Source organism: Penicillium malachiteum, assembly GCF_028827825.1.
Source record: "Penicillium malachiteum strain IBT 17515 chromosome Unknown utg000002l:1.0-8849297.0:1.0-8852440.0, whole genome shotgun sequence".
NCBI classification, from domain to species: domain Eukaryota; kingdom Fungi; phylum Ascomycota; class Eurotiomycetes; order Eurotiales; family Aspergillaceae; genus Penicillium; species Penicillium malachiteum.
Genome location: NW_026643095.1, coordinates 8,303,041 through 8,325,475, shown reverse-complemented (window position 1 = coordinate 8,325,475; position 22,435 = coordinate 8,303,041). Strand labels below are relative to the sequence as shown.

General features: G+C 46.6%; 9 protein-coding genes across 9 annotated transcripts; 4 read left to right on the top strand and 5 right to left on the bottom strand.

The window, feature by feature from the left end:
• Positions 1-335: 335 nt before the first annotated feature.
• N7483_006101 (GNAT family N-acetyltransferase) lies at positions 336-1,109 on the bottom strand (the record flags this gene model as incomplete). The annotated part of the gene is made up of 2 exons (XM_057089538.1): positions 336-595; positions 659-1,109. The coding sequence occupies 2 exons, from the start codon at positions 1,107-1,109 to the stop codon at positions 336-338; spliced, it is 711 nt and encodes a 236-aa protein (XP_056949367.1).
• A 1,332-nt stretch (positions 1,110-2,441) lies between these two features.
• N7483_006100 (uncharacterized protein) lies at positions 2,442-4,891 on the top strand (the record flags this gene model as incomplete). The annotated part of the gene is made up of 8 exons (XM_057089537.1): positions 2,442-2,485; positions 2,535-2,657; positions 2,713-2,810; positions 2,862-3,026; positions 3,083-3,621; positions 3,673-3,946; positions 4,001-4,360; positions 4,410-4,891. 8 exons carry the CDS (start codon positions 2,442-2,444, stop codon positions 4,889-4,891), a joined length of 2,085 nt encoding a protein of 694 aa, XP_056949366.1.
• A 365-nt stretch (positions 4,892-5,256) lies between these two features.
• On the bottom strand, positions 5,257-6,637 carry N7483_006099 (NAD(P)/FAD-dependent oxidoreductase; the record flags this gene model as incomplete). Its single annotated transcript, XM_057089536.1, has 2 exons — positions 5,257-6,360; positions 6,428-6,637. The coding sequence occupies 2 exons, from the start codon at positions 6,635-6,637 to the stop codon at positions 5,257-5,259; spliced, it is 1,314 nt and encodes a 437-aa protein (XP_056949365.1).
• Positions 6,638-6,972: 335 nt separating this feature from the next.
• On the top strand, positions 6,973-7,928 carry N7483_006098 (pyrroline-5-carboxylate reductase family protein; the record flags this gene model as incomplete). The annotated part of the gene is made up of 2 exons (XM_057089535.1): positions 6,973-7,012; positions 7,069-7,928. The coding sequence occupies 2 exons, from the start codon at positions 6,973-6,975 to the stop codon at positions 7,926-7,928; spliced, it is 900 nt and encodes a 299-aa protein (XP_056949364.1).
• A 132-nt stretch (positions 7,929-8,060) lies between these two features.
• N7483_006097 (uncharacterized protein) lies at positions 8,061-8,955 on the bottom strand (the record flags this gene model as incomplete). The annotated part of the gene is made up of 2 exons (XM_057089534.1): positions 8,061-8,772; positions 8,831-8,955. The coding sequence occupies 2 exons, from the start codon at positions 8,953-8,955 to the stop codon at positions 8,061-8,063; spliced, it is 837 nt and encodes a 278-aa protein (XP_056949363.1).
• Positions 8,956-12,121: 3,166 nt separating this feature from the next.
• Positions 12,122-12,888, top strand: N7483_006096 (peroxiredoxin family protein; the record flags this gene model as incomplete). The annotated part of the gene is made up of 4 exons (XM_057089533.1): positions 12,122-12,171; positions 12,290-12,402; positions 12,487-12,650; positions 12,709-12,888. 4 exons carry the CDS (start codon positions 12,122-12,124, stop codon positions 12,886-12,888), a joined length of 507 nt encoding a protein of 168 aa, XP_056949362.1.
• A 766-nt stretch (positions 12,889-13,654) lies between these two features.
• On the bottom strand, positions 13,655-17,942 carry N7483_006095 (Mtc5p; the record flags this gene model as incomplete). The annotated part of the gene is made up of 2 exons (XM_057089532.1): positions 13,655-14,683; positions 14,739-17,942. 2 exons carry the CDS (start codon positions 17,940-17,942, stop codon positions 13,655-13,657), a joined length of 4,233 nt encoding a protein of 1,410 aa, XP_056949361.1.
• Positions 17,943-18,402: 460 nt separating this feature from the next.
• On the top strand, positions 18,403-19,044 carry N7483_006094 (E2 ubiquitin-conjugating protein UBC13; the record flags this gene model as incomplete). Its single annotated transcript, XM_057089531.1, has 4 exons — positions 18,403-18,455; positions 18,520-18,608; positions 18,672-18,803; positions 18,869-19,044. The coding sequence occupies 4 exons, from the start codon at positions 18,403-18,405 to the stop codon at positions 19,042-19,044; spliced, it is 450 nt and encodes a 149-aa protein (XP_056949360.1).
• A 337-nt stretch (positions 19,045-19,381) lies between these two features.
• N7483_006093 (Zn(II)2Cys6 transcription factor domain-containing protein) lies at positions 19,382-21,021 on the bottom strand (the record flags this gene model as incomplete). The annotated part of the gene is made up of 4 exons (XM_057089530.1): positions 19,382-20,140; positions 20,194-20,325; positions 20,398-20,895; positions 20,962-21,021. 4 exons carry the CDS (start codon positions 21,019-21,021, stop codon positions 19,382-19,384), a joined length of 1,449 nt encoding a protein of 482 aa, XP_056949359.1.
• Positions 21,022-22,435: the final 1,414 nt, after the last annotated feature.

Genomic DNA, 22,435 nt, shown 5'->3' with positions numbered 1-22,435 from the left:
TGTGCACGGGTCCATGAGGGGTTTTGAATTCCATGAGCCATGTTTCCCACTCAGACATTCTCTTAGCTGTGAGCTCCTGTCGGCTGAGCTCCTGGTCTGTTCCGGGAATCAGGGTGGTGGTTCGTCGCGCCCAGTCTCGAGATGAGACATTCCAGTCACTTCTCTCCTTCTATCAACGTGCTCGAGCAGGAGTGGCCGGAGCTTGACTATCAGTTATTAGTCTGTGTGATGGAAAGAATTGAGTTTATCTAATACTCAGACCTGTGAAACTTGAATGTACTGCTTGAATTAACAGTGTTCAAATGTTTCATTTGGATAGATCATGATACTATCATTCAATAGCTGTGACCGGCTTGGAATCTCTGTACAAAAGGCCATAAAGAACTGAAATCTCCCACTGAGCCACCCCATTTTTCCAAGTCAACTGTCACTCGATCTTGAAACCCATGCTTGAGATACAGCTCTACTACTTCCTGAGATGCCTCAGTGTAAGCGGGTAGGTCAAGTTCATCTGCCTTCTGAACACCAAACGCTACTAATAGACCTCCTAGCCCTTGGCGCTGATACTCCGGAAGAACATATAATTCTTTCAGATCTGACAAGTTCAAACTGTCAGTTGCGATTCTCGTCTCTTGTAAAGGCAAGTGACTTTACTTACGGAAATATTCCTTCTCCCCAAGCAGCTCTGCTCGCTTCAGATATCGCACTCCGCCTGTTGCATCCATCAGTGCACCATTCATAGTAGGCGGGCGATATCGGTTGGCATAGCCTTCTGCCCACTGGGCTTTTGTCTGGCCCTGGCTGTGAGACCACCAGACAAAAGCTAGGGCCTTATTCGTTGCTTTGTCGGTTACTAGAAGGTAAGTGTTTTTGGGATCTCCAAGCATGGGGATCATGCGGCGGATGTCGTCGTCTTGACCATCCGATGGTCTTGCTGCTGCCTCAACTTTGGGTTGCAGATGGGGTGGCCAGAGTAAGGATCCAATGGAGCTATTCTTTTTCTTGTTGCTATCATTCTGCGCGGCCATTTCGATATCCCAGATGGTGCGGGCTCCTTCTTCTGTCGTCGGGACAGGGCTCACTTCAAACCCCGGTTTTTCAGGAAGCATGATTCTGTAAAAAGCAAACCGTTCACAAAATCTCCGATCAGAGGATCAGGAAAGACTCTGCAAGAGGGAGGATGGGGGATCAAGTAGGAATTTGTAGTAGAAACTTGGAATGTTGAACATTTGAAGAGTACGTGTAAGAAATCAAAGAGGTATGTAGAAAATAAGTGCTAGATAGATATAGGCCCAGACCCGAAATAGGGGGTTGTATTCAGATGAAAACTCATTGAAAGCTGGTACTAGCGAGCCAATCAAATCTTGCATAAGATCTGCTGCCTAAATCGATGCAGGATGGAGCTAAGGCCAACGCTATTCTGGAGGTATTGCACCTAATCTAGGCTTTGAAAGAGAATCCAAAAAGAGGGACTTCATCTGCATCTCATCGGACTCCGGACGTATCCCCGGAAAACTTGGTTATCAAGCAGGTGTCATGTTTCACACCTGGGCATATGGCTCCAATGTCATCAGAAAACCCTACGAATCAGCAAAGAGACTGATTGAGCGCCAGGCGCCAAATCCTGACATCCATATAGTGGAGAATATTGGCGGGGAAAATATGACCAAGGATGACCAGATCTGGGATGTCCTCCAGGGCTGGAACCAACCCTAACAAAGGCTACATACCGTTTTATGGACATTTTCAAAACTGAGATTCCTCCCGCACGGAAGGTTCTATTGATATTTCATGCATCCATAATACCGCGTGGACCTTTATCTTTGCACTATATCGTCATTTCATTATCATTGATAAAAGTGAAATCAATTATCAGTCTTACGCTGTTTTGAGTGCAGAACCCGAATCGGGTCGTGAACCCGGTGTGCTTATCGCCCTCGGAACCCCTCCCGGTCCTATTTACAGCAGAAACTTGAAGTGATCTTCAAAAGGAACTTTGCCCCACATCCTGGGGTAAATATGACACATAGTATAGTAGGATTTATTTTTATTTCAGTGAGAAAGATCAGATGAAAGAACTAGGATAGCATTATCGGGTCAGCCTTGGGATGAACCACTGACGCCATGATCTTAGATACTCATGGTCTCTACAGAGAAGACTACCTATTATGCTTCTGTCTTATTCAGGAGCAACATAACTCCCATGTATCAGAATCAATTTTTCTCTATTTCCATATTCACTGGATCTTTTCAATACTTCGTTTCAGTGGCAATAGAAGTCTTATCGAAAACTTGAAAGTATACGGGCGCGTTATCTTGCCGAATCTAGGCAGACTCCACTATGAATTCCCCCGCATTGAACACGAGATCAATGCTCGTGAGTCGTGATACACATACTTCACCTTTGAACTTGCCCAGGTGTACCGGTTGCAATCCTCAGAATGGCTAGAAATACATCTAAGATCACAAAGCGAGCTTTGAATGCGTATGAAATTCTCCAGATATAACCAGGAATCTTCCTAACTATTCCCTAGTTGCACCCGATGCCGGAGGCAAAAGATCAAATGCTCCGGGTCTCAACCATGCGATAGCTGTAACAAAAGGAAACTCACATGTATCTTCGATGATCGGGATCAGAAAATTCTTGTGACTAGAGGGTGCGAATGAGGCAATTCTGTTGGAAAATCTCACAAGCGCTGACATTTCAATCAGTTATCTTGAGGAGCTGGAGCAAAAGATAGCTCTATTGCAAAAAAATGATCGAGAACCCATACCCCTCAGTCCGGAATATCAGGAAGATCGTTCACCTCGTGTGTATAATTTGGCCGTACATTCCTTGTGCCAATACTAACCCTTGCCAGACTCCAATGGCCACAATGACGCTTCAGAATTGTCACAGCCGTCCCCATTGGACGAGAAAGATGACTCTCATATACAGCAGGAACTTGAGGATCCAGCGTCAAGCTTAACAAACCCATTATCAACGGGACCACCAGCTTTCATGTCTGCTGAGAATGGACGAACCTGTACGTGCATCAACTAATGGAAAGACACTCTTGCGGCTTGCCTAACATTGTTATAGTTTATTTGGGAACATCCTCAAATTGGTCATTCACCCGCAGGGTATTAAGCTTAACACATGAGCATATCTATCAGGAGTCACTTCCAACGGGAGCATTGGCATTTGACGGTGCAATTTATGATTTAGGCTGGGGCGGGCTGCGAACACCACATCGGACCGATATTCCTACAGTTCCATCATTTGATCACGCCATGTATCTGATCAACACGGTGAAATTCCGCTGTGGACAGCTTTACCATCTCTTTGACGAGACTGAGTTTATGGCGGGTCTTCACGATTTCTACTCGCGACCGCGATCAACCTCGCCCGGGGGGCTGTGGTATGTTCATTTCCTTCTCATGCTTGCTTTTGGGAAAGGGTTTGTACAACATAAAATGCAAGGCAATAAGCCGCCAGGAGGAGAGTTTTTTGTGAGGGCACTGCAGCTTTTGCCCGACATCAGTGTGTTGCATCAAGAACCCATCGAGTCCGCGGAGATTCTATGCTGCATTGCACTATTTCTGCAAGCCCTAGACTACAGGTCATCAGCACATAACTACGTGAGTTATTCAGGAAGTCCTGGATAGTACTTTAACTGATCAGTTCGTTAGATCGGATCAGCTATGCGGATGGCCATGGCCGAAGGGATGCATACTCAAATGCCGATCGAATATCTCGGCGAACATACAGTTCAACGATGTCGCAAAATCTGGTGGACAGTCTACATCCTAGACCGTGAGATGACTTCCCTCATGGGACTTCCCCAGTCTCTCAGTGATTCCCATGTAGATGCCTTGCTCCCCGAATTCCCCGGTTCAATGCAACGGACTGCAGGGATCAACATGCATATCAAGCTGTCAAGGATCATTGCAGAAATAAGCGGCAGTAAGTGATTTCCATTCTAAGTCGATTAAAATCTCTTTCTAAAGATATTTACAGCTGTCTACGCCATTGATGGCCGCCTCAATCGAAACTTTTTACTTCGCACAAAATCCGCCTTGGCCAGTATAGCCCGACTGGCCGATGAGCTTCACAACACCTTTCCCCTACATCTAGATCGAACAAGCAGTGGTGTTTCAAGGACATCCGCCTATCTTCACCTCTTATATCACCAGTGCATTGTTGTCGCTACCCGTCCCTTACTCTTCTGCTTCCTCAAAATCCGATTTGAGTCCCCCGAAAACTGCCTCGATGCTTTAAGCACATCACGGAATGTCCGCAACCTAATTCAAATGTGTCTCGAGTCTTCACAACAAATGATCAACATTCTCCACTGTCTTCAATCTGAGGATCTTTTGGGTACGTTATCAATAAACCTACCCAATTATTTCCACTGACTCGAAATCAGAAACATTCCTATCCTTCGACCTCGAATCCATCTTCGTATCAACCGTCGCTCTTCTCATGGCACCCGCCATAGATTCTAGATGGTCCTACCCAGTATGGCTTGAGAAAGCATACACTATCTTCGAAGAAATCATCGAAAGCGGAAACCTCATTGCAAAATTCCGCCGATCGGAGCTTCAACTACTAGACGAGCTTCTAAGCTGTTTCCCGCAAGAACCATCAAGATGCTTATCTACCCCTGTTTCGTTTCCAAACATCGGTAATAATAATAGCACCAGTATTCAGCTTGCAAGCTCTTTTCCCCCTTCAGCTGCAAATCCTCTCGCTCATGATGTGTTGTCGGATCCCGGACTGAGTCTGGATGATGAGTGTGGTTTAACGATGGGATTGACGGCGGCCCAAATTATGGCTGTTGCGGACTCGATTGAGAGCATTGATACTGAATGGATGTCAAATGCTATGATTGAACATAGTATTTGGTAATGTGCTATGAATTATGCCTTATGGTTGAGTTGCATTTATTTATGAGGTTATTATTCAATTCTACCAATGAATTATTTATGATATTTTCTTAATTCAGCGTGTCTTCTCAAAATCTAGATTAGGCTTATTCTGTTCTTTCATTCTATCGTATCATTTTGAATATCCACCAAGCCTTGGAGCAGAGGCCACAAGAAACATTTAAGGAACATCGACTGATGCCTCCTTCTTTGTTCTACTCCATCTAGTATTTCAAGGTATGAAATTGGAAACCGCGTGAAACGGAAAGACGTAGATTAAAAGCCTCCAAGCTAATAGTACTGATGAAATGTAGTTGCTGAACATAACCTCGGATTCTAAACTTGTATTTAGAGTTTGGATGCCTTCGGAGGTAAAATAGAAGCAAACTCCTTAGACTGCCCAAGTCTCCAACTCACATCGCCTCCCCAGTCCTCTTTTCCAGCATCCGAAATAGCCTGCTTCCAGCGCCAACGAGTGATAGCCTGTCGGTTATCCGAAGCCTCAATCAAATCAGTAATGAAGGAACCCACAATGGGGAACATCTTGAATCCATGTCCCGAATCGCCAGATAAGAGAATAATCGACTCTGCCATATTAGGAATATAATCGACGATGAAATCCGAGTCATTAGTATCAGCAAACCAGCACAGAGAGTTCCGAACAAAAGGTCTGTTCGCAAGAGAAGGTAGAGTCTGAGCCAGTAATTGTCTCAACTGCTTCTCATCTGCCTCGGGTAAGAAAGCAATTTCACTAAGAGTGTCCGGTGCATGCGAAACTCCCGTCTTGGGATCAGTATTAATGTAACCACCACCCATAGGACAAAGCTTCAGAAGGTTTGTCTTAGGATCAGGCTCAAAGAAGAATCCCAGATCCCGGGCGTAGGTCACAGGGATTCCACGAAGAGCAGAGGTCTCTTCATCAGTGAGCTGTAAATGCGCGACAGACCAAGATTTGGCAACAACCGAAGACCCAATCTCAGGAACTAATCGACCAGCTCCAGCTCCGGCGGCAACAATAACCAGCGCAGATGGGTGGAAGCGACCATTCTTAGTTCGGATACCTGCGCACTTGCGCCCGGACAAAGTGCTGACGTAGACGATTTCCCTGACGGCACCTTGTGCGCCTAGAAAGAATCTCACACCTGCTGCTTGGGTCGCGCGGTAGACGGCTGCAAGAGCGTTGGCGGAGTGGGCATACCCGTCATAGCGGTTCAGGTAACCATGCCATCCTGGTAGCTCTCCATCAAGCTGCCAACATGCCTGACGAACATCCTTATCATTCTTAATAGGCACGACGTGGGGTTTGATATCTGGGTGCTTTTCGGCGGATGCTTGGAATCTATTCAATGTGTCGACGGCTTTCTCGGGCGCAGCCCCAGAGACACAGTGCAGGAATCCTGTCTGGTGGAAATGAGGCGCAAATAGGGGAGTCTTCCAAGCTGAAATCGCTTTCTGTGAAAAGTGTCTTGATTAGCACATATCCATTGATGCTAGATAGTATTATCCTGGGCTGACATACAATGGTCAAGTCTGTATAGAACGGATCTTCATATTCTGCTCGAACGATCTTGTTGAGGTCATTCGCTGCAGAGGATCTCGGTGGGATATTATCGTCTTTCTCAAACACAGAGATATTTGTATACCCTTTTTGAGAGAGATGAACAGCTGTTGAGAGACCGAAGGCGCCTCCACCAACGATGATAATCGCATCAGACTTTGAAACGCCCATGATCAAACATAAACTGAATACAAATTCAAATACTTTCTTTTTTCTTCATTTCTCGTGCTTTTATTCCAATAATATATAAGTCGTGTTTCCTTTCCAGATTCCGGCATCGTTTGCGACGTTTACGGGTGGCGGGTTATCATCGGTATCGGTGCCGAGCGGAGTGAGGGGAATGAGCTGCAAGATAGAACAAGGATTCCCCCACTTCAACCGGGAGGGTTGCCGATGTGGATTTTCCAGATCTTATCAACGAGGGGTACAATTTGGATATTTGATATTCAAGTGAGGGTGTGATATCTTGATTGCTCAAAGAAATTAACTGATTCCGTCTTGTCGAAATGGCGACTGAAATGAAGACCTTGTGCTTGTTGGGATGTGGTGAGTCAATGCTGTTTCAGTAAGATCAGGACTCGATACTAATCACTGGCATTCAGGAAATTTAGGAGCCGCGATTCTTGATAGCCTACTCAATGCGCCACAAGAAGAACCCCTCTTCACACGCTTCATCGCGTGTGTCCGCAGTCCGCAATCGGAGGAGAAACTAGCCACTCGATTCGCGCAGCATCTCGACCGATTGACAATTCTTCGAGGAGACAATGCCAAAGCTGTGCAAGAATCCAACGTGATAATTCTCGGGGTAGACCCTGCAGACATCCAAAGGGCTCTAACACAGGATGGCATGCGCGAGGCTTTGGAGAACAAGCTCCTAATTAGCATTGCAGCTGGTTGGACTCGACAAAAACTGGAGGAAACTGTATATGGGACCTACACAACCGAGATTAACCAGCTTGGTCGCGCATGGGTCATTCGCACGCTTCCAAACATAGCTGCGCAAGTCTCGCAGTCCCTTACTGCGATTGAAGTCTCCGAACCCACACCACCAGAGCATTATCTTCAAATCACAACGGCAATCTTTGAACGTATCGGTCGCGCACTTCAGATCGAGCCTAAACTCATGAATGCGACAACAGCCGTTGGGGGTTCTACACCTGCCTTTTTCGCTGTGATCTGTGACGCGATGATCGATGCCGCTGTCGCAGTTGGTGTTCCTCGGGACTTGGCACACACCATGATTTTCCAATCTATGCAAGGGACGGCAACTATGTTACAAAGCGGGATTCATCCAGCTCTTCTGAAGGATCAGGGCACATCGCCTGAGGGATGTACTATTGGAGGGTTGATGGTTATGGAAGAAGCCGGCGTTAGAGGCCATGTTGGACGCGCTCTCCGAGAAGCCGTAACGTTGGCTCGTTTGATGGAAACCGAAACGCATGTAAACGATACGAGACATTGAATCAATATGAATGTATAGGAAAACAAACTTTCAAAAACTGCATACTGAACATTCTTTTTTTAAAAAATAATTACTCTCCTCGCGCATGAATACTATAAGGAAAATGGTTCTTCATCTCCCGTGGCTCAGCTCTCACACATTAAGTTTCCTATGAAACACAGATCTTAATTCCATATTCGCAAGACATCCAAATCCAAACGCAGGTATAATGCGAATACATCGAACAACAGTGGCAGATGGTAGGTATCGTTGCGACTGCACCATTCTATCCACGAAAGGTACACCCTGTCTCGTATACAAGTCCAGGCCTAGCAAATGCAAAGGCGTGGCCACCAGCTGTGATAAAACAGGAACCGTCAACTGAGAAATGACTGGCTTTGCCTGATGATGACTAGCAGTATAATCATCTGGAATCATCGATGACAATCTCGGAGCGAGGGTGAAGGACCCGAAGATGGTCACTCCGTCGCGTATAAGGAAAATAGCTGCTGCTGCTTTGGTAGCCCCACGAGACTGGACAATGATTGGTCTTAGTGTCTCAGCCCCATCAGGCTTGGTGTTCACACCGAATATTTGCGCGAATCGAATATCTTTCCAAACACCCAGAGGGACATTCACCAAGGTTGTCGTAGCAAATGTGATGAGACCCGTTGCGGAAGCCTCCAGTCTATTGCAGATTGAATCGGTACCATTTGCGACTGTGAAAGTTGCTGCATAAAGAGCCCAGATTATCCTGAATGGTACTTGGGAGATGAATCTTGAGGGACTTTTCAATGCAGCGACCGAATGCTTTCGTAGACCGTGGATCAAGGGGCGGTTTAATAAGGACTTCTCAACCAGTGCCCTAGGCAAAATTAGAGCTCACAACTTCGAAAATCATCTATTCTTCTGTAATAACTCACCTGTCAATAATCGTCACAGCTGGTGTAACTAAAGTTGCAGATGCTATGGCAGCACCGAGATCGCCAAGCAGTTGATGAAGTAGTGTTTTATCCCACAACTTCTCAGTCAATATTGTATTTTGCATATCGCCGAATGTATCTTTGCAAAAATCAACATCTCTATGTTTTTTTTATTTAGTTTCTGCGGGGTCTCGTAGCTTGAGTGTTCACTGTGTTCTTATCGTGGAGAAGTGGAGACCTGGTGACAACCGGCAGCGCTGCCGAACCGAGACTCTATTCTTATTTTACCTTTATCTTCGATGTAGTGTCGGGTGAATTGCCGATACTTCTGGGGATCTGCTAAACGGATCGAGTCCCTATACAAACTGATACCCAGGGGGGGAAAGGAAAGAAAGAAAACTGTATATATCCCTCTTAGTTCAGGTATCTCTCACTTGGAATACCTCTCACTTCAGACTCAGATATCTCTCACTTCGACTCTATCTCACTCTTCATCAGCCCTCATGAATTGCAGCAGTTCTGCAGAATCATCTTTCTCATCATTCATTGCCACCGATGGCCCAGGTCTTTTGTAGAAAAGTCCCTCAAAATTTGCAGGAAAGAATCCGGCATATTCCCAATCAATGATAGCCCGGATCTTCAAGGTTTCCGGATCCACAATAATATTATGCTGCGAAAGATCATTATGACAGAAGACAAATTCTTGATCTTTGGACACTTTTCGGGGCCATTCATCTTTTTCAGATTCATGCATCACTCGATACGGTGGGATTACAATTCCCGATGGCCCACCAATAGTGTCCGACTTGATACTACGGAGGGTGGCTAGGTGCTGCTCAATTTCAACGTCGACAACTCTCTTTTCATCTTCCGATAGCTGCGCCATGGCCACACCATCAATGTATTCCGTGATCAACATGAACGAGCCGTCGATCTCAAAAGCCCCGTATAAAGCAGGGACAGGGATATTGCTGACGCGTTGAATATAGCTCAAAGCAGCTGCCTCGTTCTGAAGTCGTTCTTTTGGTAAATGAGGAATATGTTTCGTGCCTCGGATGGTGGTTATGTATTCTGTCGGTCGAAGGCTTCGTTTGATGAAGCAATTACCACGATGGTAATACGCTCTTTCCGCAGTCTGGTGAGTAGAATCTGCAATCGGGGTCGATGGCAAAGCCTCTTTGACATTATGAGGTGCACCTTGTTTTGTGATGGTCTCGTTGAGTTTGACAGTCACCTCATCGTGACTGTTTTCTGCCATGATCAAATGATGGGGGAGGCGTGGCGCTTTAGCTTGGCTGATTTGAAGTGGAATGTACCAGAGCTGGGCCAAGGCCAAATTTGATCTGGGGAGAGTAAAGTCTCTGGACTAAGCAGCCCCTGACAAGCGGGGTACTGGCCCATTGGCATTGTGACAGGTTGCAAATTGTCCAGGTTTGTTGGTGCATATTTAAATGATTCGTGCGCATAAATAACTTCAAGTTCCCCCTAGAGACTTGAAAGGGGAAAAAAACTCCTAGTATATTAGCTGAGAATTTTTGATTAGAAGAAGGGCTGATTCAGAGGTGGCTCTCTATTATGGTGTCTAATTTGTGTACAGGGTAGGTACCTGACCAGGTGTTTACAACTTGGAGCACATACAGTACTGCAGGTGGGCAAGGCTAGTCCACATATGGGTATCAGCTAACCTAATTTGGTATAACATAATTTTGAAATGGAATGTTCCGAAAGCGTCAACTCTCATTGGTGAAATACCATAAAGTGGAGAACATCTATAACAATTAGCCGGTGTGGCGTAGTGGAAACGCATGGTTCCTCTGTTCCTGCCCTGAGGCATGGTGTTTGTGCATTGGCTTCCCTTTCACAACGCTCTACCAGACCGATCAGCGTTCAATTTGCATCGAGGCGATGACCTCTGACGACACCATTCAGATTGGAATAACCAAGTCGAGGGCTCGAATTCCTCCACCGACGATTTCTTTTTTTTCCTTTTTTTTTTGCATTGGGGACATCTTTTCCGTGAGGGCTTTTGATAGGAAAAAGAAGTGGGTAGAGTATCACCGTCATACTACACCCATCATGATACCCTTACCATAAATGCATGCTACCTGGGCAGTGGTTTTATCATGATGTGCACATGTGATATGATTGAACATAGATTCAAGTTACCCTGTGAAGACTATTCAAATGTTGATTTGTTCCAGCTGGGCAGCACTTGAGCGCTTTTTAAATTTGCGCATACATACTCATAATCCGAACATCATGGGTTGACTGCAACCTTGGAAGATTGCTGCACAGGCAACTTGAATTTATCTAATCCTATGTAGTACTATATGTACCTCAGGGTTCAAATATTGACTTGAAGCGGCATCATATATCAATTGATTGATTTATTTATACATTCAGAATCCATTGCAGTATTGTCACTCAAGTGCTGGCAGTAGTATCAGCCTGAGCCGTTAAAGGACAGTCTTGTTCACAGTACTCCGTACTCAAGTGCTGAAGGATTCATATATAGTGTGAGTGCAAGTGATTCTTTCAAGAAATGCTGGGCTATTTTGAGTGTTCATTATGCAATTTTTACTTTTATGCAGGTGCTATCTACTAATCCTCCCAATGGCCATAGAATGAAGCTTAACATGAATGACTGTTGCACAGCTTCCTGCACTTGCAGAATGCAAGGGAACCTAGGATGGCCAATTGCCTTTATCCACCGCAATTCTCATATCATAAATCCCACAATCTAATCTAAAATACTCTTTGTGTTCGAATATGATAATGGCGATAACCGACCATCTCTCGGGAATCTACTCCCGTGGATCTCTGATAAATCAGGCACCATTCCGAGGTCATTTTCCATGTGGCAGATCATGTGACCTATCTGCATGTGGCGAGGCTATTCCTAATCAAGTTTAGTGAAATGATAGAAACCTGCAGGTTTCAGGCACTCAGGCACCAAAACATCCACTTACCCCTCCTGATAGGCGGGTATAGGGCGGGAAATGTGTAAGATAAGTCAGCGGGGACAGTTCTCGTTCGGTCTTTCTTGATAATCCATGCGGTTCGGTATCTTTCTGCTTCGGATCACCTTATGGAGTCCCATTATTGCGTCCCACTAATCCCACTAATTCGTCATATTGGAATCCCGATGGGCCGATATGTGTAAGCGCCGGAGGCCGGAATATTAATATACCTGAGGTTCTTATCTCTGTACACTTAAACTTAAACTTCTTCTCTCCCCTCGATCTCCATACTTCTCTTTCCAAACCTCTCAATCTTAATCACATATTCAAAATGTCTAACGTCAAGGCCGGTGACAGCTTCGCCCAGGATGTGGTCTTCTCGTACGTAACGTCTACTGAAATTTTTCAATTTTTTTCCTCCCGCCACTTGGTGCCCCTCGATCCCTTGAGCCCTTCTGAAATTGCTCCTCAAGAAAGACAAACTAACAAATCGCCACAGCTACATCCCCTGGTCCGAGGATGCTAGCGAGATCACCTCTTGCGGTATCCCCATCAACTACTACGCCTCCAAGGAGTGGGCCAACAAGAAGGTCATCCTCTTCGCTCTGCCCGGTTCGTCACCGCTTCTTTCCCTTTTGTTTTGATGCATTTTTTTCTCGCAAGGTTCCCGTCCGCTGACCGCCATCTCATCTTCAGGTGCTTTCACCCCTGTCTGCTCCGCCAACCACGTTCCCGAGTACATTGCCAAGCTCCCCGAGCTCCGCGCCAAGGGTGTTGACCAGGTTGCCGTCCTCGCCTACAACGATGCCTACGTCATGAGCGCCTGGGGCAAGGCCAACGGTGTTACCGGTGATGACATTGTACGTGGATCATTGCCCATCTCCATTGAATCTTGAACTAACAAGTATATCTTTTTAGCTCTTCCTCTCCGACCCCGAGGCCAAGTTCTCCAAGTCCATCGGCTGGGCTGATGCTGAGGGCCGTACCTACCGTTACGCTCTCATCATTGAGAACGGCAAGATCACCTACGCCGCTAAGGAGGCTGCTAAGAACGTTCTCGAGGTTACCTCCGCCGAGCACATCTACAAGCAGCTGTAAGCTTTGCGTCGATCAAACCGATCGTTTAGAAATGGGTTCGCTTAGACTGGCGCAATGTTTTACGGGCTGGCGAGAAAGATATCCTTACATTCTGACTGAATGACTTTTACGGTGATATGGTTAGGAAAAGTTCGGCGTGCTCCCGCTTTTTTAAAGCCCGCTCCTTTTTAGCATGTGTCAACATAGAGGAATGCATCCTAATGAAGCTATGACAATTATCAATTATTATTTTTTCCATATTTCTTGTATTTACCGTAGTTACCGAACTAGATTTCAATTAGAACTAGACCTGCATTGAATTCAGTCCCATGCTTATCCATTAAACCCAATTAAGGCGTACCCCTCTCTATATGATTGGTGCGGGGTTTAACAAGAGGTCTGTCCGCGAGGCTCGATCACTTTTTTATCAGATCCGGGAGTTACGAAAGCGGGGGGATCGACACCTCCAGGGCTGGGCATAATCAGGTTTTGAGGCGTCCAGATTCGTGTAGAACATGGTGTCTCCGCTAGATTGCGGAGCCTGTCTAGAGCTGAGTATGGAGAAAGCTGCTCGACATAGTAAGTAGCGAAATAGGAGAACTTGAAACTCGAATCAATCATTCATAAATTCAATGTTCTAGGTTCAAACGAGGTAAAAAGAGCATCGTGACAGTAAAACATGGGTATCAATCAGATCATACAAAAAATAAGAGAAAAGAACAGAAATGCAGATAAATGCGTCTAATAAATTCGCAATCCAAGTACAGTCTCCACTAAAACATAGAGACTATCTGCGCTTAGGCTTCGGTGTGGTAATGGCAACAGACCGGTTTTTCTTCCGGTCTGCTTTCGCACCCAGGCCCTGGCTAAGACCTCCGCCCATTCCTCGTGCAAGCGATGCAAAGGGGGAAGAAGTTTGCCATAGATCCAGGTCGGAATCATGCTGGCCTGGTTTGTTCCTAGAAGTAGGAGTATTTCCACCCGAGCTATTATGGCCCGAGGGCTCAGATTGGCGGCGACGATGACGTTTCTCATGAGAGAAAGGTCTAATAGGTCCACTTGGACTTTCGCGAGGTTGGGGTTGCGGGGAGGTCGGTTCCCACTGTGGCATGGAAACCTTCGCCACGATGTGTTCGGAGCAGTTGCAGCCACATCCTGTGGGACAAGACGGGGGAGTGATATTATCGGGTTTATCGGTTGTTTCAGAAAGAAACCACTGTTGATGGCATTCGAAGCAGCTTACATGGCCACAGCTAAGGCAGGGTACCAACATCCCGTCGACAACTTCACGGCAGATAATGCAAGGAAGCTTCATTGGGAGAGGTTGACGCGGGCTACAGTTCGAGCATCGCTGGAAGGTCGGTTGGTTGTGACGCTTAGACGGAGTATCAGGAACTGCAGGCGTTGGAGCGAAGATAGATGTCTGCAGAGGGTGGCCACAGTTGGCGCAGTGACGTTGAAAGTCGAGGCTGTTCTGGTTATTGAAAGCATCATTCGCTGATGTTTCGACGATGGAAGGTCTCTTGTAGCTGTGACTGTTCCAATAGTGGCTCATGTGCATGTCTTCTCTATCATCGGCCACGGTACCAATCTTCATAACCTCGGCCTGTTGGACTGGCAGGTCCCACATGGATAGTATATCGGCATACGCGGCGCGGTATGACTTCCAAAGCCATTCTTTACTTCGGTCTAGCAGAGACGAATCCGTTGTTGTTTCATCGCCATCGAATGCACTTTGGTTCTTGAATGTGACTTTGAATCGTACTGCAGGTTTCACTATCTGTGGAGGTCGATCGCTTTCTGTATCAGATTGGGTCTATGAATGTGTGTTAGTAGATAATTCTTATCTTCAAGAACCGAATAATACGAACCGCTGCCATGGTTGTCGTAGTTGCCACACTCGGGCTTTCTGGGAGAATCTGCTTCTTTTTGCTCAGATGGGGTACCGGTGGAGATGCCGATGACGGCCCAAATGTGAATGATCGCGACAGTGAGGAGGCCAGAACGGAGCCAAGCCCAGATCCACTTCGTGGTAGATCAGGAGATGCAGCTATCGATACATTTTGGCTTTGCGATTTTTTCTCGGCGGCAATACCACGAGGGCGAGAGGTGTAAGGAGGCGTGGTGCCTGTGGAATGAGGAGGAGTAGATTCCGCTCGCCAAAGCTCACTCGAAGATCGTGCGGAAGGATGAGGAAGCAGGTTCTGCGGCTCTCTAGGGATCGATGAAGCAGGTGTCGCAGCCTGCGATTTCATCTGCACTGTTGATGCGACAGAAGAGAGTTCAAGAGAAAAGACATGTTGCTCAGTATAGTCCTCTGTCTTTTCGGGGCGCGTTTCGTCGTGTGGCTCGAACAGCACACAAGACAGCATGGCGACCATTTGCACATCACCGATGCGCTCAAAGTGATCGAAGAGAGCTGGGACGAGCCAGTGACTGCCCATTGGATGATCACCCCATCGGATGACGCTATTTGCAAGATCTTTGTATGGCCCATCTCTCTCTATGCTATAACTGAGGTCAATACCCTCCTTTTTGAACATCCTCTTCAATCCCATTCTTGATTCGAAAGGAGAGGCAGTTTTTCTTCGCACGTGCAGGATCAGCTTGATAAGACCCCAAATCTGAGCCAATTCATAGCACCCTGCATCGAGCGCAACGGCAGCATTGTGAGCGCACACATCTGTGCCCTTGCCGCAGATACGATACTTGCTAGCCAATTCCCGCTGAACAGGCAGCATGTCGCTGAAGTCATGAATAGAAACCACATTTTGAGCTGGGTCGCCCAACTTGGATGTTGAAGGACCTCCTGTAGATCTTTGAGAATTATCCGTAGACCTTGGCCGGTAAATTCCCACGCTACCAGCACTGCGCCAGGTTTGTGGAGGTTGGAAACGAGAGGCTGGTAATCCAGACAGGCTATCAGAAGAGCCCGAGAAGCTTGAAGCCTCGGAGTACGAATCGTCGGAGTAATCGGATGCACCATCATCCGTGCTTGTGATAGTACCGGTCATGCGTGGGCCCGGGGAGGTGGTCTGCAGGCGCCCGAAGCCTTCAAAAACCTTGTCTGTGCGGGACAATCTGCCCATCTCTTTGAAACTGAGGTTTTCAAATAATGCGGTTGACTTGGTCTTTTTGGGTGGGAAAAAACAGACAAGACGGCCATCGTTGGCCCATAGTGCACCGCATCCTTTCGCTACGGGTACCATGACATTCGCATTTACCGGACGAAGCAACTCGGAACTCATGCCCAGTTCCTGACTCTGTGTCATTCCGACCTCGTCTTCATCGCTAGATTCGCCCTCCAATTCACCATTAATCGGAGACTTTATATTTTCGGTAGTCTCACCCAGAATCCAGGCAATGCTGTCTTCCAAAGAACTCTCGCCCAGGAGATAACGTACAGCACCTTCGAGGCAACCTCGTTTCCGGGACATGTACGTCTCCGCGATTGTTCTCAGCTCAGCTGCGATCCTGCTAGCGAGCTCATCTGTAACCGCTGCAGTCTTTTGGAAGTTGAAGGTCGGGATAGCGGTTTTCGGGTAACTGACGGGGAATTTGATATCCACTTTCAAAAAGAGAGAGTCGGCATTCACACCCCACGGCCCATTCAAAGATATGGAGATCTTTCTTTGGCGAACATCCACCGATTCAAATGCAACCTTGGTAAACTTCTCTCCAACGTGACTGATCTCATCTCCCAGTGTCTCAATGTCCCAGCCCGATATCTTCACGCCGCGCATCCATGCAATGGGGTTTGTATCTGCCCGTAGATTGGATCTTGGCTGCATGCCCATGCGCGCATCAGTCTGTGCGGTCTTCGTCCAGGCACGAGCATGGGGTACTGAGATTGCATTCATGCCAGGTCCTCCAGGGTAATGCGTAGTTGCATTATTCTGAATCGAGGACGCAGACTCAAGTTCTTCCAGGTCTAAATCCGAGTTCACATCTCTGAAGCTGCGATATACAGCCCCCAGGCGAGTCACATTGCGCGTCGATATGAATGACTTGCCTTTCTCATATCCCACCCGCTGCAAGATTTCAGGGTTCACGCGATGTAGACAAAGTTCTCGATCCGTGCCCCAAGTCACGAGCTGAAACTCTCGGTGATCAATCCCATCGACAACACCGCCGCGAGGTCTCCAAAGAAATTCTTTAATCTGACCCTTGTGTCCAGGGAAACTATGGACCAGAGGTAAATTATCCTCTGGGTTGTCCCCCTCGCCAACTCGCCGGCTATAAAGATGAAGATCACTATTGCCACGTTGCGGCATGGCGGTTACACCCCATCCAAACGGAGTGTTTCTGGCTCGCCACACTGGAAATGGAGTCTTTATTAATTTCTCTGGCTCATCTGTTTCTGACGTATAGTCCCAGAACTTGATGGTCTTATCAAGTGAGCAAGTTGTCAGAGCGCCTCTTCGCACTCTATTCCAATCAATACCATAGATCTTTGTATCATGGGCCTCGATTGACCGAATTGGGTAAGCACCCATTCTATCATCCCAGATACGTAGAAATCTGTCATGAGAACTCGCAATTACATGCGGGTCCTGTCGGTTCCATTTCACTTGCGTGGCACCTGTGAACCAATCTGAAAACGATATGACCGGGCGAGATGGAGTTCGCAGATCCCAGCAATGAACAAAGCTGTCAACCGCACAGGTAGCTAGAAGGTCGGGATGGAATGCAGAGAAGTTGACATCGGTGATAGCACGGGAATGTGCATGCAGCACATGCTCAATCGAATTCTGCCATGTTTTCATGGCCAAGTTCCACACTAAGGCCTTCTGATTCGATGTGCTCACTACCCAATAGTCCCTGGATGCGAACGGCGACCACTGCACGTCGGCGACCTCCCATGGTGTGTGGTGCGGCAGATAGCGGGGCGGAGAATATGGGGAGTCTAAGTCAATGACATGGAGACCCTCTTTGGAAGCCAACACCACATCCCGACCACATGGGGATATCGACATGGACCCAACAGGTTGTTCCACATGAAATGAGCTGTCCTCATCGAAGGTCGGGCTCTCAAAGGCCGACGTAAGCGGCCGTGGCTCCATGGAGCTCGACATCTTGTCAGCGATCTGAACAAGTTCACACAACCTGAGATTGGTATTGTCGCTTATGTCATACAATTACAGTGAGGGAACATCCAGAATTTCAAAGCTCGCAATGGAGCTTAGGATCCCATGATAGCTGTAGATCTTGACTTTGCTTGAAGATGAGCACTCGCGTGTGCAGGGGGAGCTCCGATAAGGAATAACGGGTGTGGCGTTGAATTGGTGTGGCTTAGCTTTATTGTGTGGCGTACAACCTTGGAAGTTACGGGATACGGCAGAACCCCGCGATGCAAGTGTGCCCCTCTGGTTTATCGTCTGTGAACCTTCATACCTGAATACCACCACCTCTTGACTGGAACTGCAATTTTTAGGCTCCGAAATCAGTATATAAGAGTTTCTTTCTCTCACTCAACACCCCAATCTTTGTCATTCTATCCCGGCATTCCGCAGCACACCTCCCAAGTCTACAAACATGGCCTTGCCGAAGCGCATCATCAAAGAGACCGAACGGCTTATGGCCGAGCCGTGAGTCTAGTCGAATTGATTATATCATGCCACGGACTAATTTGTGTATTTTTCATGGCTGCAGCGTTCCTGGAATTAACGCTGTGCCCCACGAAGACAACCTGCGTTATTTTGATGTCTCCATCCACGGTCCTGCGCAGTCGCCTTACGAGGGTAAGTATCAACTGCAGACTATCAATCACCGTAAATATCAATATAACTAAATTATTCCCTTAGGTGGTATCTTTCGCCTGGAACTGTTCCTCCCCGATGACTACCCTATGACTCCTCCCAAGATTCGCTTCCTTACAAAGATCTATCATCCCAATATTGATCGTCTTGGCCGTATCTGTTTGGATGTTTTGAAGAGTAAGCGGATTCCCCTCACCAAGCAATCATAATGACTCGAATACTAATCAAATCTCCACACACAGACAACTGGTCTCCTGCCCTCCAGATCCGTACCATTCTTCTCTCCATCCAGGCTCTCCTCGGTGCCCCGAATCCTGACGACCCACTTGCCAACGATGTCGCCCAGCGTTGGAAGGATGATGAGCCCGCGGCTATCCAGACTGCTAAGGAGTGGACCCGAACACATGCCATGACTTGATATAACAACTGTGATGTGACTATAGAAAAAGATAGGAAGGGCATTCAACCAGGTGGATATCATTGGGGCAGGCGAGCTTGTGTTTTTATTTTTGAGCGTTTAGTCCTTGCTGCTCCATCCTTGCTAGCAAGATGGTTTCTACCAGGAGGCGTTGCATAGAGTCAAATTTACAGATATTTTTTGAATTTCCTGTTATTATGTAGGGATACTCGAGGTTCTCTTCTCAAGATTCGACATTCAAATGTTGGTTTAGAAAATAAGACGCTGATTAAGATTCATGTAAGCTCTCAAGTGCTATTGTATTATGTATATGGTCTTTATAAATGATAGAATTCTATTATAACACATTCTGGGGTATTAAGAAGGCAAGATTCTCCATATCCTCCCTTCGTATCCTAGCCTCATTCCAAGAAGCCCATTCAATCTCACTCACGATCGGCGCAACATCGAAACCCCTGTCTTGTAAAACCTGGTACATATTCTGGCTCCAGTAAAAGCCTTCCACATGTCCGCAGTCCACGTACCCCTTATTAGCCTGTGAAATCGCAAGCAGGAGTACCTGTCCCGTGCACATTCGATTCTTCGGTTGCAGACAGTAGGCTGCGGTCCTCGAGATCTCACTTGCATAATATAATAGTGCTGAAGGATCCGGATTCGGAGCCAAGAAGCCCTCAACTTGATAAATGATTCGACGGACAATGATAGATGCAACCCAGAAGAGTAGGTATGTCTTTGCGGTTTCCAAGGATTCAAATTCGTAGGGTTTGAGGCAGGGGTCCCACGGTAAGACCTTGGTGGAACTCTGGAGCTGCTCAGCTAAACAGGGGACAGGCTTTCCGTCGAGCTCTAGCGCTTTTCCGGCAAGCCATTGCATTTGGAGCTTGTGTTCGAACTCATAGCAACGTTGCAGGAGCGCTTCGCAGGCTGTTGGCAAGTAGATGTATTCTAATTGACCGATCCGGTCTAGATCATCCAGTAGAAATGATGTCTCTGCAATTAGACGGAATAGCTCGTTGAGTGGTGTGTCACCATCCGCTTCGCTAGCTGCTTGCCAGTCCAATTCTTTTCGATATAACATATCGGTAACATAATATGTCTGAAATAATTATTAGCTATCGAATGCAGTATATTGGTCTGGGATGGACTCACGGAGGCCCAGTTTTGTTGGGTAATCATTGCGCGGATCATCTGATCACTGTGATCATATTTGTAGTTCCTCATAAGAGCTCTTGATCCTTGGATATGAGTCAAACAATTCTTCAGGCCATTGGTATGTAAAATCTGAAAAGAAATGTCAGCTGTGAACAAAATGAAGATAGAATACTCCGAGCTAACCTCATATTTGATAAATACCGTAACCGCATAAAGCACATCCAGGGTCGGGGGATCCCCACCGCTGAGTCTGCGCGCCATCAAGCAAATGGCATTATTGTATAGTTCCACTCCTTGGCGCTTCAATTGCTTATCCTTGGTCAATTTCCCCACATATGCAGCTGCAAGTGCAATAATAGATCGATCTAGCAAATCTGATTCGCCCGCCATTGAGGGAAACCGGGTCATCAGGTAGTACCAGCTATCTGATTTGCCAAACTGGCCAAGATTGATAGGAAAGAACGAGTTCAAGAAAGTAGAGAAGAGCTGTGTGCGAGTTTGAGCACTCATATCAAAAGAAGCAGGCAGCGCAAGAGGCTTAATGTGTCCCACAAGCTGAGCAATTGGCCGCTGGGTGACGCCTTGGTGCTCTAACCGGGTAACCATGGTATGATGGACAAAGTTACGGCCTTTGTCGTAACCAGGACAGGGAGTTCCTTTTTTGATACAGCGAGCACATTCTGGCTGTCCAAGATCACACTGGAAGGGAAGATCATGGTCAGTTATCGTGTACATATTCAAGAATTCATAGATGGACAAACAAACCCTAATCTTGCGCTTCTTGCACATACCACATCCAAGGGACTTGTATGGTATACCACCCATTTTGAAGAGAGTCAACGTCGGGATTTATTGTCAAGAATTGGATCAAGTGAAGATAGGAAGTAAGTGATTTGTTTCTGAAAGAACATGATTCAGAGGGCGGGGGATGTGAAGAATTAATACTCCCCTGTGCCCCCACCAGGCTTAACTGCCAGTGTACCCGAAACAGTAATGAGCGTCGATCATTTCACTGGCCCTGTTAGTTCGGGTAAAAGGTACGAGGGTCATTTGGAACATTATCCTTTTTTGATTATAATTTTAATTTTTATCGTTAGGCGCTTTACAGGGGCTGTGGAGGGAAGAACAAGATCCTTTCCTTAGTGGTTGACGCGTCAGTGTGAAGCACCTTGGATGGACCCACTCCCCACCAACGGACTCGCCCGCGATATGGATTGAAGCAAATCGAAAAAGGAATGGTGGGGCCAGATTTGAAATTCAAAACCTTGATGGCAAAGAAACGTCCGCGGACCTTTCGGAGCATCTTGATCCTTGAACGGGACTAATACTAAGTCAGTTTGGTAGATGCACTAGATATACGGTCACATGATCAAAAGCAACTGTTTCATTTTTGTATTGCATCTTTTTTTTTCTATCATATTTTTTGATTTTTTTTTTTAAGTAAGAGATAAAATAATATTGTTTTCTTTCTTTCTCTCTTTTTGTTTTCCGTTAAACGAAAATACGTTATTCCAATTTGTGACTCGTAGGGGGATCGTCCCCATGCCCAACGCCAGTGCTTCTCTCCACAGACCACATGGAGTCAAGTTTAATCAAAGCACAGACCCAAACTTAACTGATTTTAGGCGGCAAAACCAATCAAAATGATGCAAGAGTCTTTGCCAAGATGACTCGGACGCTATACCGGAATGGGACCATTGCGCGAGTTATGGATTCGCACTGAGGATCGCCCCGGGGGCCGCCCTAGCCTTTAGGGCTACACTTACCCTTGGAACGGGCCACGGAGTATTCATAGCCCTACAGATTACTGATCTACATGGTTATCTACAGATTTATATGGTTCGATTGATTTAGAACGGACCACGGAGTGACATGGCTTTACGGATTATTCAAATCTCCCCATTTTTTGAGAAGCTGAAAGTACAGAGCAAACACCGCTACTAAACTTGAATGAAAATAGATCCAAGGGGTCAAAGTACGTCTGGAACGTCGAACAGCCTTACCCCTGTTCAGCCCTGCCAGTGACCCCTGCGCACTGGCATGGATGGATTGACAAGCTTTCCATCCTCAAGACTGAAGACCCCATCAAATTTTACTGGGGTAATCAGATTTAAAGTTGCCTTATTCCTCCAACTTGAACCCCGTTCTCCTCGGATTTGGAGACATCAAATCCGATCCGAAATCCGTAATGAAGATTTGAAATTCCAACATTTGAAAATTTGTCCAATTCCGACTTGGG